Source organism: Hemitrygon akajei, chromosome 29 (assembly GCF_048418815.1).
Source record: "Hemitrygon akajei chromosome 29, sHemAka1.3, whole genome shotgun sequence".
NCBI lineage: Eukaryota > Metazoa > Chordata > Chondrichthyes > Myliobatiformes > Dasyatidae > Hemitrygon > Hemitrygon akajei.
Window position 1 is genome coordinate 35,502,621 of NC_133152.1, and position 15,690 is coordinate 35,518,310.

At 39.8% G+C, this 15,690-nt stretch overlaps 1 protein-coding gene and 1 long non-coding RNA gene across 6 annotated transcripts in view; both read left to right on the forward strand.

The window, feature by feature from the left end:
• Positions 1-7,856, forward strand: part of LOC140718431 (myo-inositol 2-dehydrogenase-like) — a 63,945-nt gene extending 56,089 nt beyond the window's left edge. For all 4 annotated transcript variants that reach the window (XM_073032163.1, XM_073032162.1, XM_073032161.1 and 1 more), the window contains 4 exons: positions 478-585; positions 4,019-4,137; positions 5,383-5,539; positions 6,595-7,856. In XM_073032163.1, coding sequence (XP_072888264.1) covers positions 478-585; positions 4,019-4,137; positions 5,383-5,539; positions 6,595-6,743 — 533 coding nt within the window. In that variant the 3' untranslated portion in view covers positions 6,744-7,856. The remainder of the gene's footprint in view (positions 1-477; positions 586-4,018; positions 4,138-5,382; positions 5,540-6,594) is intronic.
• Positions 7,857-13,297: 5,441 nt separating this feature from the next.
• Positions 13,298-15,690, forward strand: part of LOC140718436 (uncharacterized) — a 36,175-nt gene continuing 33,782 nt past the window's right edge. For both annotated transcript variants that reach the window (XR_012096691.1, XR_012096692.1), the window contains exon 1: positions 13,298-15,063. This is a non-coding gene — a long non-coding RNA (uncharacterized lncRNA). The remainder of the gene's footprint in view (positions 15,064-15,690) is intronic.

Genomic DNA, 15,690 nt, shown 5'->3' on the forward strand with positions numbered 1-15,690 from the left:
GATTTAGAAAAGGCTTATTGAGCGTGATTCTTCTTAAACGTGTCATAGGTTCAGACTGGGCTCTATGGTAGCATTGTGGTTAGTGCAACACTGTTGCAGCATGGGGCATTCGGAGTTTGAAATTCAAAGCCAGCACTGTCTTTAGGGAGTTTGTACGTTCTCGCTGTGACCACGTTGCTTTTGTCCGGGTGCTCTGGTTTCTGCCCATAGAAGTACCGGTTAGTAGGTTAATTGGTCATTGTAAATTGTTCTGTGATTAGGCTGGTGTTAATAAGTGGGTTACTGGGTGATTTTCTCATTGCGCTGGAAGGGCCTGTTCGATGCTGTATCTCTAAGTAAATAAGTAAACATGCTTTGTGATGTTTGTGACTCATGTTGAATGTTTACTGTCTAAAATTCAATTGCATTGTAATCCTTAAACCTTAATTATGCTGTTTCATATATGCAAAATGGTCTGAAATATTCTCTTTCATACAGGTGGAATTTTCTATGATGGTGTGGTACATGACTTGGATACTGTCTGTTGGATTCTTGGAGAAAATGCTCCAGATACCATATTCTCCTTAGGCCATGCCTTCTGTCAAGGTAGAATCAAAATGAATATTGTGTTGATGTTTGCAACAAAAACTATTTCTGCAGGTCACAATGATTAGTAGATCTTAGTTGAAAACACCACACCTCTGACTCTACCCAATTAGTGTCTGATTTAGTATTGAATATGCCAGTGGTGTGCATTAGAGTTTTGGAGAATATGAAAATTCGAAAAACTGCACATGCTGGAAATTTGAAATAAAAACAGTAAATGCTGGAGAAACTGAGCCACGTCTGTGGAAAGAGAAACATAATGTTTCAAGTCCAAGATGCTGTCACGTGTTAAGATTTTTTATAGCATTTTCTGTCTTTTATTGAGCATTTCTCTCTCTGTTCTCCACCTTGTGCATTCCCTTTCTTCAGGTTAGGAAAGTAAACATTGTAGGTGTATTTCTTATCATTTTTATATTTTTGAAAATCCTACACATTAAGTTTGGGAATGTAAAATACAACAACCTAGTGGTGGAACTACATCTACTTTATTAGGTTCATCTATACACTTGCTTGTTTACACAAATATCCAATCAGTCAATCATGTGGCAGCAACTCAATGCAGAAAAGCATGCAGATATGCTCAAGAGTTTCAGTTCAGAGTTAGCAATAAGTGTGCTCTAGGTGACTTTGACCATGGAATTATTCTTGGTGTCAGATGGGCTGGTTTTAATATGTCAGAAACCGCTGCCCTCTGGGATTTTCATGCACAACAGTCTCTAGAGTTTACAGAGAAAACAGGGGGAAAAAAGCCAAAAAGCATCCAGTTCTGTGGGCAAAAGCACTTGTTAATGAGAGAGGTCAGAGGAGAATGACCAGACTGGTTTAAGGTGACAGTAACTCAAACAAACATGCATTACAACAGTGGTGTGCAGAAGAGTGTCTTTGAATGCCCACCACAGTGAACCTCGAAGTGGATGGGCTACAGCAGTAGAAGACGATAAACGTGCTCTCAGTGGCCACTTTATTAGGTACAGGAGGAATGTGCATATTGAACTTAAGCCCTTTTATGACCAGTTTAATACATCGGCCTGAGGGGAGAAAACAAAGCCATCAGTTTGTCATTAAAAACCTCACCAGTTCACCAATTCCTTTTCATGAAAATAAGCTCTGTGGTCTCTACTGCATCTGGCTCACACATGCTTGATTTCAAAAGCCCTCTGAAGAACATGGAATAGGCAATAAATATTCATGGAACATGACAAACAAATGGAAGAAACTGACAATTTTTATGATGTCTGAACCAAAAAAATGTTGGACGCTTTTGCAAGAATGTCATTTGTGTGTTATTCAAGGAAAGTATGCTAGTCCAAAATCTGGCCATCAGAAAAAAAGATATTTTTACTTACTGTTCCATTAAGTTAAATTAAAATTGGACAAATTTCTCATTATCCGTGGTACCCCACATTAATTATTGGCTGGGCATGGCTTGAATTCCCAAGGTCAATGCAACCTAGGCAGAATAATGAACTCTGCCATCCCTGTCTACATCAAGCATGATCTGCTGTTTACTTGGTAAGTACAAAATAAATTGTCTTTTTCCCCCAGGGTTTTATGTAAACATTGTTCTTCATTTGTCGAAATCAAAAATCTGGCACACTCATACTCCTAAGAGGGCTGGACTTTGGACAAGAATCTTACGATTGAAACACGGCAATAATTTGATCCCCAACATAGAGATTATTTAATCAACCTGAATATATCCTGACACTAAACCACTGAGAGAAATAATGTGTTTATTTAGTACCTTCTATGAAGTTGGTGAAATAGATTCAGTCTGTTTTAGTGATGTTAAGTGAAGAATGTCCTCAGTATTATTTACTTATGTATCTTTTTTGTATTTGCAGAGTCATTCATCTTTTGCATATTGTTTGTGTGTAATCTTTCATTGATTCTGTTGTATTTCTTTTTTTCTACTGTGAATGCCTGTAAGAAAATGAGTCTCACGTATGTGGTAACATAAACGTACTTTGACATTACATTAACTTCGAACTTCAAATGAGTCTTGGCCATGTGACCAAGGATAATTCCCTTCTCTTTGAAATAATGCTATGGGGTCATTATATTTACATACAAGACTTTGGTTCAGTATCTTGTCCTGAAGATGCCACCTCCCAACATCCAGCACCCCCTCAGCATTGCAGCAGAGTTCCAGCATAGATTTACACAATACCCTCCCCCCTTTTAACTTGCAATTTGAATCTGCAGTCAATTATTCATGCAAGAGTATTCTCACTTAAGCCACAGCAGATACCAACATTTTGATCAGATTATGTAATTAAATTGATGGAAGAATAAATATTAGACTTATTGTGGAGAATGGCTGTGTTATTGATTGAAATAGTGCTTTGGGATCTTTTAAATCTATTTGTGAGAGCAGTTGTGATCTCATCTGAATGAAGGTGTAACTCCAGCCTGTACTCACTGGAATTTAGAAGAATGGGGGGGAATCTCATAGAAGCCTTGTTGAGTATTGAAAGGCCTAGCTAGAGTGGACATACAGGGGATGTTTCCTCTAGTGGAAGAGTTTGGGACCAGAGGGCACAGCCTCAGAATGGAAGGGCGTCCCTTTAGAACAGAGATGAGAAATTTCTTTACCCAGAGGTTGATGAATTTGGGGAATTCATTGCTACACATGCCTGTGGAGGCTAAGTCATTGGATATATTTAAAGCGGAGGTTGGTCAGTTCTTGATTAGTAAGGATTATCGATTTTGTGCTCCCATTTCTGCACTGAATCACTGATAAATTAAACACTTGATAGAGCTGTACTGTTATTGAAGGACAGTGGCATTCCAGCCATTGGAAAGAGTTTGTACATTCTTCCCATGGCCGTGTGGGTTTACTCCGGGCCTGCTGGTTTCCTCTCACGTCCCAGACATATGGGTTAGTAGGTTAATTGGTCACATGGGTGTAATTGGGCCATAAGAGTCTGTTACTGTGCTGTATCTCTAAATAAAAATATTGTGAGTTCATCACAAGGGTATATCCAGCTGGTGCTTATTGGCTGGAATAAGGGTATGGAAAAATTGCCATGGGTTGAAGCTGACATCTTGTGCCTGCAGCCCTTGGATGTTAACTGCAGTGAGAAAGTGTTTTGAGGAGGAACAATGAGAATGCTGCTGGTAGTGGTTAAAATGGAATTACTGCACATTGCTTTGGTTCTAAACTCAGACTGTGGATTTAGGTCGTGATCCCTCACATCCCTTATTGCATAAAGTTGCGACGTTTGCGGCATTTTCTTTTAAAATCCTCTGTGCATGTCTTGTCATGTGCACTGAATCTGCCACACCTGGTCAAGGAAAACACTAAAACTGAATTGTCCAACAGTTCTGAGTTCTTAACAGGAAATAAATCAAAGCAACTATTTGAAGAAGGAGGAAAGTTGACTTTAATATGGTTTGTAAATTGTGACCCTCACCTATTCTCTATTGACAGAAATTGCAGCCCTTAAGGATGCTGATGCTGTCTCTGTTAGTATGAAATTTGCCAGTGGGGCAATAGTCACGCTTGATGTTAGTCAGCACTGTACACGGAGCAGTGACCAGAGACTAGAGGTAAGTATCTAGAGCGCAACCTGATTAATAATTATTATTTTATATTTTTCCCCCAATTATTTCCTGTTATTTTCATTCTCTGTCTTGGCATCCCCCCTTTTTTAAATCATCTCCTTTTCTATCAACTTTTATCTGTTTTCATAATCCCACTCTGAAGCCTCTGGGTCCTCCTGGGGTAAATATTTTCCGTAATGCCCATCTCCCCAGTGTACTTTTGGCTTAATCAATTCTGTTGTTGGTCTAAGGTGACATTCTGATACTGGCATTAGTGGCAGGTTGTTGACAGTTTATGGGAAATCATGAGAAATCTCCTTCCAAAGTTTCAGGTTGTTTAGAATGGCTTATCTACTACAATTTCTTTTTGGAAATACAGTGGATTCCGGTTATTTGGGATACATCGGGACCAGTACATTTTTGGCCTAGTTAAGCAACAGTCGCAATTAGCCAAAGTTTCATGGAAATAGTTAAAAAGGTATTTTTTAAAAAAGCTACTGTTTAGCTGAGTAACAAATTATGTATTTAAATGAAAAACAGAACAAATTAGAATGCTATCAATACTATTGCAGTACCATAAGACTGGATATGAAGTTACTCGTCATTAACAACAGAGGAGTTCATCCAGTTCACACTGCCGTGTTCTTCTGATTGGGTGTCAATGAACAAAATCAGTGCAGGCACCTACTGTAGATAATAGACTGTCTTCATCCTCCAAATCTTCACTTTCATTGTAACATTCAAGATGACTAACTTGTTGAAGCAGTGAAATTGTTTCATTTTTACTCCTGGCTGTTTTTGGCTTCCCCAAGCCTGAACACTGGAAACCACAGTGAGGAAAGCTGTTCTGAATTGTCTCCCTGCCAAAATCACAATTTTTTGAACAGAAACACACGCAACTGACATTATTTAAAAACTGTTCACTCTAAGCACAGCATTGTATATAATGACTATACAATTACACTCCACTAACACTATTTAGAAATTGTTTGTTAACAGTCTCCTGCCCCAGTTAAGCGGCATAATGTCCCAAATAAATGAAGGGGATACTACTATTTTTTTAAAATTATTTTTTGTTCTTTTAAGAGTTGTCCCAAATAAGCGACTGCCCCAATTAACTGATGGCCCATGTTAACCAGATTCCACTGTACTGTTTAGTAATGAATTTCTCTTTGTTGAGGAAGTACCAGTTGGACGGAGCATGTTCAAGTATTGTGTACTTTCTCAATTTTTGTTCCTGAATCCTTTAAGGTTCATGGATCAGAAGGAACACTAAAGATGGACAATCAAAATGCACTGGGAATAACGGAACAGGGCACACCCAGGCCAGTGTGCTCCCAACTGCATAATGAGCGATATAGAGATGCTTACAGAGAGCTTCTCAAACACTTCCTCAAGACGCTAAAAGGTTAGTAAAAAGAGGGAGATGTTGCGATGATTCAGATCAGAGTTTCCATTTTGTAGTTTTAGAACATTTGTGCTGGAGTGTGGAGTATTCATAGGTCAGGCTATAATAGGGTTGGTGCTGACTCGATTGCCATTTATGGAAACTGCTGTTAAATGTCAGTTTGGTTTCGTTTGTCATATCAAGCTACACAAGTAGGACTTATGCACATGATCAAGGCAGGTATTAAGAGGAACTGCTTTTTTGGAGGTATGTTTGAGGTTTAAGACTATGATTTAAATGAGTGAAGATATTCTGATTCATTTTCAAAGAAGCTAAAGAATTCTGCGTGGGTAACAGTCATTAAGTAGATTAACTCATCAGTCATCTCACTGAGGGAACTTCTTAGACTAAAATGTTCTTTATTTTTGTGAAAAGAACAGTGAGTACAATATAGCATGCAATTGGTTTTGAAGCTCTTAATATGTCCTTGTGATGCGAGAAATGTTGTGTAATATGCCTGATATTTTTTAAAATTCTTGTTATTCTCATCACCCCATGTACCCTCCACCCCTTGATTCATAAACTTTGCTCCCCTATTCTCGTAATTGTTGTGTCTTACAAAGCAGTAACATTAGGGAATGGAAGTTTTTTTTCAGGGTCAGGAAAGCACTAGAGCTGAGTTTTTTGCTCCCTTTCCAGATTTTCAGGCCAGTCACGAATCTCCTTTAAATGCATTATCAAAATCTCAGGTTGCTGCATTGAGAACAAGCACCTTACAGTCTAGGGAATGCTGAATCCATTGCCTTTGGTTGGAATAATTGTCTTGGGTGATATAATTAATCCCACTACATCAGTCATATGTTCCTCGATGCTCACTATTTAAATTCCCACATTAAGAACAGGTGCTGTTTTCATCCTTGGAATTGTACCTATTTACCTATTAAATACCACTGGGAGAGAAAGAAGAAATAAAACCTTAAATTTCCATAATGCCCTTCACATCCCCTGGACATTACAAATTTTTTAGAGGCAGCGCTTTGTTAGTTTTGAGTAATTTTCTGATCTTCCTCCTTCAGGGAAGGAGCAGCCCTTTATCACAAAAGAGAACTTCCTGTGGACGATTCAGGTTGCTGCTGCTGCGGAGCAGTCTTGGAGGAACGGTTCGGCAGTGGACCTGCGGAATGAACCTCTTGACGGCACTGTTATTAAAACTGAGGTTCCCTGATACGGAGATGTGCGGAGGGAAGTGAGGACCATGCTTAATCACAAAAGGTGACAGTAACTTGTCAGGGCGTACAGAGGAAATGATCGGAGAGCAGAGAGCTGTTCTGCATACTACTAGACCTTTTGGACAGAAGACAGATACCTATAAAGGAAGAATTTTATTCTAAGTAGGGTTAGAGTGGTAGCAAATATACTCATCTGGTAAGTGGAGGGTTTGGGGGCGGGATGTAATGCAGGAGTAAATTAACCCATTGTGTGGTACAGTTCTGTCACACCCTCCTGAGAATCTGATGCTCTACCAACAATCAGCACTTGGCAGAGACTAATATTGTGAATGGTTCAGAGTTCAGGATCCTGCCTGCAGAAATGTCTGCAAGAATCTGGCATTGGAACTGATGAAATTTTTTTAAAAATGGTTTCTGCCTCCCTTTTTACTCCTCAAATTGTATGCCACTTGTCCGTTTCATGTGCAATCCGCAGCTGTTGTTCAGTCTGCTGTTACCTATAAAGGTGTCAAACTCTCGAATGACATGGACAAAGCACGCGGTTAAATCTGATGAAGGTGAGGCTCTCCCGATAGTGTATCAGGAGTCTGAAGACTTGGGTTAAGTATCTACTTTTTAGAGTACCTAGATAAAAGTTTACTATCTATGAACTGGAAGAACTTGTCCATTTGATTTCATGGCTCGTTGACCATGGTCAGCACCAGTATGTATAACCAATGTGGTTATCCACAATCCAGGTTGCACATGGATTTCTTGTTTGCTGTCTTCTTCTACATGAAATAAATGTTTGATTCTTTGTTACAATCAGTTAATTGCATTGAATTCAATTATGTTTAATGTGTGTTGTTTCAAATAAGTAATTTATTTAGAAAAATGTGCTTTTATATTTGCAATAATTGGACAACTTAGAATTGCTTATAAATACTATACTTGCCGGATCCAACATTGTAGAGATCAGGTGATGGACAGTTTGAAATTTGCCCCTTTTGTAATAGAATAGTTAATTTTATTTTAAAAAATGTAAACATTTTAATGAATGTAATTATGTGCACTGTATTGTCTCTTGTTTTTGACAGCCACACTTATGTGAAATGCATATACTTTCACTGTTTTGTCAATGCATTGAGTATTAATTTCACCACTTGTGTTAGATCATCATTCATACAGTTCATTGAGTACAAGAAGGGACGAGAGAAGTCCTGTTTTCTAGCCAAGGCAGCAGCGTCTCAAATTTCTGTTCACATGCATAAACACTGATTGCACATAAGCATTTAACCTTGACAAAGCAGAATCTCTGATTGACAAAAGCAAGATGAAGAAGTTGACCCACAGCACATTACAGAGCTGCTTTGAATTTTCACTCGTGTGTGTGTGTGTGTGTGTGTGTGTGTGTGTGTGAAATGAAGCAAAGGAGGAAACTGTGAAGGCCTTGAGTACAAATTTTCCAATCCGCTCTGGCTATTGGAGTTTTGGCAGAAGAATGGAGAACCGCTGACACTGTACCGTTCTTTAACAAGTTAAATAAGGCAAGATCGTCGTGGGAAGGTCCACGGGTAATTCATGGAAGCTCATGTGATTATTTTCTTTGAGGGAGGTCACAAGGAACGTCAATGAAGGAAGTATGTTTGATCCAGTCCACATTAATTTTGTGAGAGACAAGATCCTAGGTGGAAGGTCAAAAAGTTTAAAAGCCCACCAAAGGCAAATTGGATCCAAATTAGTTCATTGGCAGAAAGCAGAGGGTAATAATTGATGGATGCTTTTGGAACAAGTAGGGCTCCACAACATTTAGTATTTGGTCCCCACACCTTCCAGACCCACAACCACTACCATCTAGAAGGACGATAAAAGCAGATACCTGGGAACACCACCACTTGGAAATCCCCCTCCGAGACACTCGTCATCCTGTCTTGGAAACATGTTGGCGTTCCTTCATTGTCGATAGGTCAAAAATGTGGAATTTTTTCCCTAACAGCACTGTGGGTGTACCTATACCTCAGAGACTGCAGTGGTTCAAGAAGGCAGCTCATGACCACTTTCTCAAGGACAACTAGGGATGGGCAATAAATGATGGATAAGCTGGAGATGCCCGCATCCCGTAAATGAATTTAAAAAAAAACTTTTGTAATGGTAATAATTTAGTCTGTAGGAAGCATGATAAAACTTTGGCAGATGACACAGAACTTGACTGTGTAGTTAACTGAGGAATGCGTAGATTGTCAGATGGATAAATTCTGGCAGTGTGAGGAATATAGTGGGGAAATGCAAAAAGGAAGGGAAAGTACAAAAATTGGGAGGATCTTGTAGCAAGTGTGCACAGATTCTTAAAGATAGTCAAACTGGTTACTTAGAATGGGATACCATTCTTTATTAACCATATAACAATTACAGCGCGGAAACAGGCCATCTCAGCCCTTCTAGTCCGCGACGAACATTTACTCTCACCTAGTCCCACCAACCTGCACTCAGCCCATAACCCTCCATTCCTTTCCTGTCCATATACCTATCCAATTTTTTAAATGACAAAATCGAACCTGCCTCTGGTGTGCATAGTAACGTGGACTGTGGGAACAAAGGATATTGGGAATGGCGAGAGTAGAGCGCCATGGGAGGGGTGTGGGACAGGTGGCAGAGGAGGTGTGTCGGGGCAGTGGTGTTGGGGGGGGGCGGGGTGGTAGTTGCACAGTGCAGACACACCCTGCCATGAAGCACCAGGCAAGGTCATTTAATTCCAAACAATTGGTTTTATTGATACTTAATAGAATGTCTCTCTGGTGCTTCCCATTTACTTAATCCCTCTTTTTTTTCCTCAGAGAAATTGCTTTCAAGCAGACGTGGTGTTCCACTTCAATTGCACTTTCTGAAGTCTTACACAGTAGAGTGGAAATAAGTGACAGCAAAATTTAGCAGCAGCTTCCTATGTGCAATTTTTCTGGATTAGTCTTAACTAAAGTCCAGACAAATACACCTTCTGAGATGCCTGGTTGAAAACAAAAATCAGCCAACACTTGACCATCTTTGGATCTCCAGTTGCGTCAGGCATTAGTATCTTCAGTGTTGCATGAGCTAACCTTGTGGTCTGTCTCCTCACACGATAACAGAATGTATAAATACAGGCACCAGTCAGCCCAGCACATCCATGGTGTTCACTAGGAGCATCACAGCACTTTGAAAACTCATCAAGGTATCTTGAGAACTTCTGCCTCTACCACTCTTCTTGAGTTTCTAACTCCTAGCATACTCTAGATGAAAGCATTTTCTTCTATTCTGATTAATTACTTTCAAATCTATATTTATTTTATCTCTAATGTTAATGTTGATAGGTCCTTTCTATTTACAATAGTCCACTCTTTACTTTAGGTAGATCAATTAAGAACCTCCCATGCCAAAGAAGCTTATCTGATTTTTCCTTACTGAAACTATTTTCCAGCAACTGGTGTTGTTCCTCCCTGTGCCACGTGGCACATCCGGCGGCACCCTTTACCGTTTTTTGAGCATTTGTCTGTTTCTTACGAGGCCAAGTTGCTAGCTTGACACTCAACCCAGCTCAGATGGAAGGCGTACAATGAACTGGCCAGATTTGAACCAGGGACCACTCGCCTCGAAGTCCAGTGCAGATGCCACTACACCACCAGCCAGCTAAATTTTACAGCTAGCATCCTGGTGTCCACTCTTTCACACCCCTGTGATAAAACATCCATCTTGCCGCCTGCTCGTTACTTAAGTGGTAAAAATTTTTATGTGGACTTGTGGACCGATTGAGCTGTCAATAGCTGGTGAGCATCACAGCTGAAGTCACTTCCATTTCTCCTGCAGCTGCCAACCCGCCCCCCCCCCCCTCTCTTTAACCAACGTGGATCACTGGGTAATACTGAAGAACTGTGACCACTTGACACATTAGTTTCCATGGTTTTATCTAATCCAGGGTTATATTTGCAATGATCTGATCAAGGTAGAACCTGGAAACCTGTTTATAATAGACTTCTACACTCAGTGGCCAGTTTAAGTACTTCCTGTAAGAGTGGCTGAGTGTCCAGTGGAGATCAAAGGTGAGTGAGAATAGAACTAAGCCCCCTCATCAGAAATGCTAACCCTGCTGGACAGCCTCATACATCCCACAGATGGCTGAACTGGCTGGTTTTGTTGCAGAGAAAGTGAGATATTTGAAGCTGATGAATTTGACATTGAGTCCAGAAGGTTGCAGTGTGTCTAAAGTAAATGGGATGTTTTTCACAACTTTGCATTAAGACTGTTTATAACAGTGCAGGTGTTCACAGTTAAATAGGTGGGAGTGGGATGTGGAATTAAAGCCACAGGTGACTTGCAGCTCAGAATGGCCTGCAAAATGGTCAGCCAATCTGCTCTTTGCTTTCTCCAGTGTTGTAGAAGAGATCACATTAAGAGGAACAGATACTAATTTTGAAGAAGTGATTGTGAATCTCTGTTCTATGTGGGGGGACCTCTTAGCTCTCTGGAGGTGGGAATTCAAGAGAGATAAAAGACAGACTAACACAAGAGTCTGCAGATGCTGGAACTGTTAAGCAACACACAAAATACTGGAGGAACTCAGCAATTCAGGCAGCGTCAATTAAGGGAATAAAGAGTCGATGTTTCAGGTCGAGACCCTTTATCAGGACCGGAAAGGAGAGGTGGTGGAAGCAGATGTATGATAGAGGTATTTAAGAGGTGCTTATGCATGTGAATATGCAAGTAATGGAAGGATATGGGCCATGTGCAGGCAGAAGGGATTAGTACAATTAGTTTGGCATAGCATTGTGGACCAAAAGAGCAATACCTGTTGTGTTGTACAGTTCTATATTTAACCTGAAAGATTAAATTTGCATCTCTCTTCACAAGTACTGACTGTTTAGCTGAGCATTTGCAGCTTTTTCTGATTTTTCATCTGCCACTTGTATGTTATTTGACCAGCCTGTCTACATCTTGTTGAAGTCAATCATGTCCTCCCTACTGTCCACTACAGAAGTTCATTTTCCTACCAGACACAGGTGCATGTATATGTGTGTGTATACACACACACTCAACCCTAAACGGTATCATAGAACTTGTGTTTTCAGCAGGTCTTGCTGTCTTTTGGCAGCTTTTTGTTTGTCCTCATACTGTTTGCTGCCTCCTTCATACTATAAGAAAAGGTCAAATCAAACAGCCCACCATTCACTATGCTGACGAACTTGCCTGTTGAACCTTTGGACACTGGAGTTCGTGTTTTATGTCGACTTTCTGGCAAAACTTTTGATAAGTATTAAATCCATTGAAACCATTTTCTACCTTTGGTATTGAACATTCATAAGGATCAGTATGGGTTGTGCAATGGTTCTAACTAAAGTATTGCTTCAATTGCAGAATTACTGCACCAGCCTCTACAGATCACTTTGACTGATAACAGGAATAATCAACTTAATATTCTCCATCTGTGCAGAACTCTGTTTAATCACAATGTATTTCACAGTTGGTCTACTTTAATAGAGCAGTGGAGTGGCACTTTTGACTTCCAAATGCAGTCAGCCCCATTTGTTCTTGTTTGGAAGAGCACTATTAATGTTATTACTTAGCTATTGTTAAAGCAAGATCCTATTTCAGGCAGACAAAAATAAATGGACTGCATAGTGAAGAGAAAAAGAGAAAAAGTCAAGTTGCAGTTTCAAAAAGAGCATTAATCTGCATGCTGTCGATTAAATCTGATAATGATGAGAGTCTTAGAGAACAGAGTAGTCTTGAGATATACAATGTGAAAATTAACACGTGACAAGTAATATGGCTTACCATAGAAGTGAATGGCAAATTAATTAAAATTGGATTGGACACTTGGCTATTTTCAGTCATTCCACAAAGTGAGTTTGAATGGCATTTCAAAGATATTGAAATGAAGCCTTCAGATATCCAGCTAAGAAGTTCTACTGGATAAATGCTATGTGATTAGATTCATAACAGTGAAATACAATGTCCAGCAAGTCACATTGGGTTTGTATGTGGTAAAAACCGGAGGGCCCGCATTTATAGGGCCGTGATTGGTTGAGACAAGCACAACTTGATTGGAGATCCATCCACCATTTGCATGGCACATCCCCTGCAATAAAGTCAAGTGAAAGCAAATTAAGAAAGGTACTGGATGGTGCCACAGGTAGATCAGTACCATCTGCCCAGGATAGAGGATATCTTGCAAACTTTTCTGAAGGGAAACACTACAGCCAATTGGATTTAGCTGAGGCCTACCTACAGATGAAAATAGAAGAGTCCAAAGTGTTTCACACCATAAACATTCACAAAAGCTTTATTGTTGTAATAGGCTTAATTTTGGAGTAGCATCTGCACCTGCACTCTGGCAGAAAGCTGTGGATCAACTGCTGCAAAGCTGCACAGGCACTTAGTGTTACCTGGATGACATCATTGTTACCAGTATGACAAGGACCATCTCCAAAATCTCAAGACTGTTTAGAAGAATATAGGCGCAAAGCAGGATGCAACAAGTGTGAATTATTTAAATCAAGCTTACTGTGGTCACACCATTAATGCACAAGAATTACACATTCAAGCAGTGGTGGATGCCCCAAGGTGAAAAGATGTGTCACATTTGTAGTCCTTTTTAGGATTTGTCAATTACTGTAACAGGTTCCTGCCAAACCTGGCTGCTGTATTCCACCCCTTCAGCTAATTTGCTACAGATCAGGATGAACTGGAAGTGAACAAAGCAGTGTCAGGTGGCTTTCCAAAAGGCAAAGGAAATGGTGATGTCAGACTCTACTCACACATTATGCTCCACATTGTCCAGTGAAGCTTGCTTGTGATACCTCACCTTATGGTATAGGTGCAGGCATGTCTCACGTTATGAGTGATGGAAGTGAATGCCCCATAGCCTTTGTATCACGTTCCCTTACCACTGAAGAGAAAAAATAGGCACAGGTTGGCAGAGAGGCTTTGAGTTTGGTTTAGGGAGTAAACTGTTTCAATCAGTACTTGTTTGGGAGAGAGTTTACCCTTGTTACTGATCATCAACCATTAGTGTTCATTTTCTATTCACATAAGGGTGTTCCAATAACAGCAGCACCACAAATACAGAAATGGGCTCTGTGTTTTTGGAGGAGACGATCACATATAGAATTCAAGTGGATAACTAATTCTGATCGATTTCCATTTACCCTTGGAAAAGGAAATATTTGAAAAATGTATGATCCAAAGGAAAACCAGAAAAGTCCCCATACTGTCTTAGGTCTTCATGTCAACCCAAAATGGCTGGAATGTATCGCAGAAATTCCAGTTTCCCAGTGCTTTGATGAACTTACTCTTGACAGAGATTGCCTTATGTTAGTATTGAGAGTTGTACCATCCAAGCTGAGATCTAAATAATTGGAGGAGCTGTATGCTGGTCATCTAGGCGCAGTCAAAATGAAAGCATTGGCTCAAAGTTTTGGTGATCAGCAGATCGAGCAACTTGCCATGCACTGTGTTGGGATGTCAACACATCCAGAAGAAAGGTATTGAGAGCTCTCAGGACCACGTCCCACTGCCTCAGAGTCAACTCAACCACTATGGAGGAGACCCCAGAATCTGAGATTGTTTCACAGTCATATCTTACCTGCCAAGCAGAGTGACCCCCTCACTTGTTAGGAAAGACGATATCCCACAAGAGTAAGAAATCGTCCACAACAATTAATTCTTTAGCCCTGAAGGGGACAGTTTAAAATTTACTATGCTGTGGATGTCTATATAGTAGTTGTATTATGTAGTATACTGTATGTATATTTACTGCCTGTTTACAGTATATATACACATTTACACACATATGCATACATACACTATATATACTGTATATGACTAGAAAGCAATACATTACATATCTGAGTTGTGATGCATTCTATAATAAATTGTCTATAGCTAAGCAGGGAGGAGTATAGTGTATTTAATATTCCAGTAGTATTGTAAATATATTGTTTGATTAGACATTTGTTTACATAATTCATTACAGGTTATATGTAAAATTACGTGAAAGACATATGCTATTATGGCACCACATCATTTGTGGTTGTCTTGTTAAAGTAAAACTAAGTGCATGAGTATCCCTGGGTTCCTATGTTTTTTCCCCGATTAGTTTCTGGAGCTAAAAAACATAGCATGTACCACATAATTGAATACATTACAGTAGCATATGTTTCTTTGTAAATTCTCTTAACTGCTTTTTCACAAAACTATATCTTCAGAAGCTGTGGAGCAAAAAAACATGCTTGAAATCTGAAATGAAGAACTGAAAGTATTCAGAAGCTTAAGTAGCATCTGTGGAGAGAGAAAGAGTTGTCATTTCAGGTCAGTGATCCTTCTGATGTAGTCTGTTATTTGAATTATTCAATGTTCCATGTGTGGAGTAGTAACAATTCTGGACTTCACGGTTTTTATTTTGTGCTTAGTCATTCTAAGTGTCTCTCTCACACACAGGCAGACACTGACATTTTCTTTATGTTCCTGTAGTCTTTGGATGTGATTTAACAGCATGTGCATCATTTTTGTTTATCCAGCCATCTGTTAAATCTTTAAAGTTAGTTCTACAAATAAAAAATATCTTTGGTGAAGAATTCTGCACTGTATGGTTCTTGCAGTAAATGTAGACATTGGCACAGGAGATCTTGATCAAGCAGGGAGTTGATTAGCTCCTTGCATGTTCTTCCCACTGCTTACATTAGCCATTCACATGCTCCTTCTGGAGGGACTCAAAAAGTCCAACACCTTCCTGGATGCCCCTCTGCTACTTTGAGCAAATTTGGGTAGGTGTTACAGGACTTTGTGAAAATGCTAGAATCCATCTAGGGTTTGAAGGACATTCTGTGTCTCAGAAACTGCTGGCTATGTATGAGCTCAGATTAAACTTGTTTGGGGGGGTGGTTATATTGGGCATGGGAATGATCTGGCCCATTCACTCCAGCTGGTAATCAGTGT